The sequence below is a fragment of the Tarenaya hassleriana genome, unplaced genomic scaffold (genome assembly GCF_000463585.1).
Source record: "Tarenaya hassleriana unplaced genomic scaffold, ASM46358v1 Cleome27, whole genome shotgun sequence".
Classification (NCBI taxonomy): Eukaryota; Viridiplantae; Streptophyta; class Magnoliopsida; order Brassicales; family Cleomaceae; genus Tarenaya; species Tarenaya hassleriana.
In genome coordinates this window covers 1,104,194-1,108,187 of record NW_010965946.1, presented here as the reverse complement: position 1 = coordinate 1,108,187, position 3,994 = coordinate 1,104,194, and the positions used below count along the sequence as shown (strand labels likewise).

General features: G+C 41.8%; 3 protein-coding genes across 12 annotated transcripts in view; 1 reads left to right on the top strand and 2 right to left on the bottom strand.

Annotated features, from left to right (window-relative positions):
• The window catches only part of LOC104817294 (SKP1-like protein 21), a 4,386-nt gene extending 4,019 nt beyond the window's left edge, over positions 1–367 (top strand). Inside the window, exons 10-11 of one of the 2 annotated variants that reach the window (XR_772496.1) lie at positions 1–144; positions 237–367. The exon at positions 1–144 is cut by the window's left edge and continues 2 nt beyond it. Coding sequence is in view for 1 of the 2 variants with exons in the window: in XM_019202962.1 (XP_019058507.1) it covers positions 1–18 (18 nt within the window). In the remaining variant the exon portion in view is untranslated. The other variant, XM_019202962.1, reaches the window with a different exon arrangement.
• A 77-nt stretch (positions 368–444) lies between these two features.
• On the bottom strand, positions 445–3,395 carry LOC104817293 (U-box domain-containing protein 37). Of its 6 annotated transcripts, none has more exons than XM_010546429.2 (9): positions 3,189–3,395; positions 2,518–2,830; positions 2,277–2,368; positions 2,044–2,165; positions 1,810–1,914; positions 1,541–1,697; positions 1,306–1,443; positions 904–1,200; positions 445–824 (listed from the first exon to the last, which is right to left on the bottom strand). In XM_010546429.2, the coding sequence occupies exons 2-9, from the start codon at positions 2,774–2,776 to the stop codon at positions 615–617; spliced, it is 1,380 nt and encodes a 459-aa protein (XP_010544731.1). In that variant the 5' UTR covers positions 2,777–2,830; positions 3,189–3,395; the 3' UTR covers positions 445–614. The 6 variants fall into 6 exon arrangements, with proteins under 6 accessions (XP_010544731.1, XP_010544732.1, XP_010544734.1 ...); XM_010546430.2 differs by having other exon boundaries at positions 2,518–2,824; XM_010546432.2 differs by having other exon boundaries at positions 2,518–2,746.
• A 192-nt stretch (positions 3,396–3,587) lies between these two features.
• The window catches only part of LOC104817292 (U-box domain-containing protein 33-like), a 4,647-nt gene continuing 4,240 nt past the window's right edge, over positions 3,588–3,994 (bottom strand). For 3 of the 4 annotated variants that reach the window (XM_010546423.2, XM_010546425.2, XM_010546426.1), the window contains one exon: positions 3,588–3,994. In XM_010546423.2, the coding sequence (XP_010544725.1) occupies positions 3,962–3,994 (33 nt within the window). In that variant the 3' untranslated portion in view covers positions 3,588–3,961. The other variant, XM_010546424.2, reaches the window with a different exon arrangement.

Below are 3,994 nucleotides of genomic sequence, written 5' to 3'. Positions count from 1 at the left end.
GCAGCAGGACACGAATAAATATAGGAACAAAGAACATCGTTGGTCGGCCAAAGGCTGAAACAGGTTCTGGTCCGATCAGAGTGCGGCCAAAGAGAGTGGTTTCAATGGTGATTCTTCTGGGCTTTTACCGGCGTGACCTCTTCTGTAATATTTTGTTGTCTCTCTTTTCTTGTTCCTTTTTTTGAGGGTAGGAGGCAGTTTTGTTGGTTAATGATGAAACCCTTTTTTCTTTGTAGCCTTTTGAGAATGCAGGGGGAAAAGGAAGTATTTTATGTAGGCTGGTTCCTTTAGAGTTTGGATTTTTTTTGTATGGTGCTTTTTTTTACTTAGCCGTGAAAAAGAATAAAAACAGAACATTTCTACTTCACTCGTGTCCTCTTCCTCATCTATCTCCTTGTTTACTTGACGCACAAGTCTCTTCTTATCCTTGCTTACGCGTAACCATACAGAAAAGATACATGAACCATTCATAGCAGGACACGTGTCCAACCACACGACTTTTTACAGCGACAGCACCCACGAGGGGATAACATACATATAGGCCCTCTCGTTACAAATATATCCAACAATATGTGTATATATATGTGTATATACAGTATGTTTTATATTGCATATTATGTCTGGGAGATTACTTCCTTGGTCTGTCTTAGTTGAAGCCATTCTTGGATAGCGGACCGAAGAGCAAGGTTCGGGACAAGTCCAGTGTGTGGAAGCCTTGTATTGGTCATGGGCGAAGTGTCGTGTCCTCTCTCGAGCCATTGTCTTATAGCCTCTGCCTCGTACGTGAATCCATCTGCTGCTACTTGTGGATCCTCCATGATTTCCTGCAACAGAACAGAATCTGAGATCTTTCTCCTTGTTTCAGAATCAAGATTTCTAACCAGAGATCTTCTGTCTCTTTACCTTTAGAATGGGGCAGAAGAAACACTGAGGGGGCTCTGCCCGGTTTCTCCTCGTCAGCCCTTCAGCTTTATTGAGTTCTGCCTGCAGCTCATCTCGTTCTTTCATGAACCTCTGCAATGCCCTCACTGCTAAGTTATACTGGTGTTGCAGTTTTGATGCCCTCCTCTCAGATTCGGCTATTCGGTTGTCAAAGAATGATCTTATCTTTCCAAGCTCTGCCTTTGCTTTCCCAGCTTCTATCTCGGCTTCTTTCCTTCTTTTCAACTCCTCGGAATATTCCCTTTCCAATCGTTTGGCCTACCCATTGTTGGCCATTGAATCAGACAAAGCCAGTAAATGAATAGAATTTGATCAGAAAATGTAGTAAAAAAATATTCAGAGGTGCAACGAACTATCATTCACCCTTGTGGTTGCATCAATTGCATCTTTTTCAGCTTTCTGGCGTCGGTTCGCCTCCAAGACTGCTTCTTGTTTTGATTTCTCAGCCTCTGCCAGAGCCACTCGGATCTGATCATAACCTGCTTCATCTTTGGCTCCCTCCTGCAATGGTTGAACAATCGATCTGTACTGTCAAGTCCCAAGCAATGGAAAAGATGCAAGACGAGATAGAACAGAACCAAGAAGCTGCTCTGCGTACGGGGAAACTGGGAGCTCTTTCACTTCCTGTGGTTATGCCAGATTGTCTGCTAACTGAATCTTGGCCAGAACTGGTGCTTTGAACTCGAGAAACATGTCGCTCAACAGATTGATGTGGAGATGCATATTCTAGATAGATGTTATCCATTACAGCTTCCCTGCATTTCATGATGATGATACCATACATATGATTTTTTTTATCATGATTCAGTCCCATTTCGGATTTCATGGGCAGGAGGTGAAAGGAAACATAAAGATGAGCATAAAGACCTTGTACAGATTAGGTATCCATTGCAGGTAAACCATATATGACAAGTAGGAGGTGCGTGTTGGCGAACAAAGATGGCTTTCCTGGATTTCACATCTCTCATTCTCCTGAAATTCGGAGTTCAATCAATCAAGAATTTCATACTCGGAATAACCATTCATGGTAACAAGAAACAAACCAGCATGTAGCTAAGAAAGAGCTTATCCAGAGATTCAAACACGAGCTTACAGCCTTACATGGAATAGTTTCTGTCTGAAGCTGCTCCCATGACGAGCTTCCTAACTCTTTGCTGGGAGATCACTTCCACTATGCCCTTCTCTATGGAGGTTGTCTCCATGTACAGCTTCTCTGCCCGGACCTAAAAAATCACAATTCAGTAACTAAACCTTTGACGAACCATCAAATCATACAGATAATATCACAAACAGGTAATAATATGGAGTAGAAGCAGAAGTAAACGTAACATTACCCCCATTTGCCGGCTTATATTGAGGTACTTGTCTAAGAACCTCTCTGCTTTCTGCCTTTCGTTTCTGTGCTCATCCCGTAGCTTCATGCCTGCTTCAATGGGACGACGATGAAACATTTCAGACAAGAATAAAAAAAAGAAAAGAAAACTGCAGACTAGAGGAAACTTGTTGGTATCTGAGAATCTTGATCAATCTCTGCTGCTTTCATGGCTTAAACAAACAACAGTAAAGGTATCTTACTAGTTGAAAAATGGAGCATCTCGTGAAGGTAGAAGATGCAGAACTCTTTGCCTCCTGTGTTCTGTAATGCCCAGATGAGAGTGGATTTGCTCTCCACGTCTCTTCCCACCGCTACATAGATTTTATCCTCCATTAGCCCCGATGAAACTGGCTTGTCCGCCACCGACATGACCGTATTGCTTGCATGAATCGTGTCAGGAACCAAACCCTTTGCCTCCATGTCCGGGACCTGAGACACCATAGCCACTGTAACAGGCATCTCCCACACTCTCCATATAACCCACAAGTCTCCTTCGAATCGAAAAACCTGAAACTTGAATCAACGAACGGAGAGGAACAAAAAAAGAAAGATGGAAACTTTTCACAGACCCATCTGGTGAAATTTCTCAAACAAGCGAATCAACAAGCTTAGAGTTCGAAAATTTGCTGTATCCAACATGTAGGGTTCTTTCCAAAGTATAAGATTGGTTCACAAGGCAAACGCTTTGGCTCCTTCGTGGAGAAGTAGAGCCTCCACGATTTTAAAAACAAATAAAGGATAAGGCTTTGACTTCCACGATCCGACAATGCAGTGATTCTTCAGAGAAATTACGACATTATTTCAAACGAAAGCGAAGTGCTTCAGATTTCCACGGGAATGGAGAGACAAAGGAAAAAGTCAGAGAAATTACCTGATTGGTTTCCGCTTTGTGTCGTCATTGAAAGTTTGCTTGCTTCATGAGGAAAACTTGCGTCATTGATTGCCATTTGTGTGTTCCTGACGAACCAGTCTTCCCTCCCATGTTTTTTCAATAAAAAACGGGGTTGCTTTCTAAGGAGGAGAAAGCAAATTTGGTGGCTATGGTGATTACATTCCCATGTAATCAACTTAAGACCCATTCTAATTAATTATTATAATTAGTCTAACAAAGGGCACATTAGTGAGATAATTAGCAATCACAGCTTACGTGTCAAGTATGCATTAGTAGAATCTGTACGACTTGGAAGGAATGGGGGGAGGCTTTAGTCCCGCAAATATTATTAACATTTTCAGCGACACATGTCTCGACAATACGGTAATACATGACGACTACATATCTATCGACAGTTTTGCCCTTACAATATCAGAAAATTTCACAAACTCTTACGACAGACTATGACAATAACATAGAGGATGATCTTTGTGCTGACAAAGCATTACATGGAAGAACCGAAGACGAAGCTCCTGGTTCAGACAGCGTATATGTGTGTGTATATATGTACAGGTTCACACAAACTTTCTGTTTTCGCGTCTGACAAGTAGACAGGATATGAACACAAAATATATACAGTGTGGTGTACGTATCTGAATGAAGAAATCCTATGTATGTATTGGGAGTTTAATCAAATGCTTAAGAGAATGAAGGACAGTGTTCTTACTCAGCATCTTGGTGTATTTCCTGCTTGATTCATTTGACAGATGGATTTACCGATGATGTTGAAGCCATTCCTGAACCGC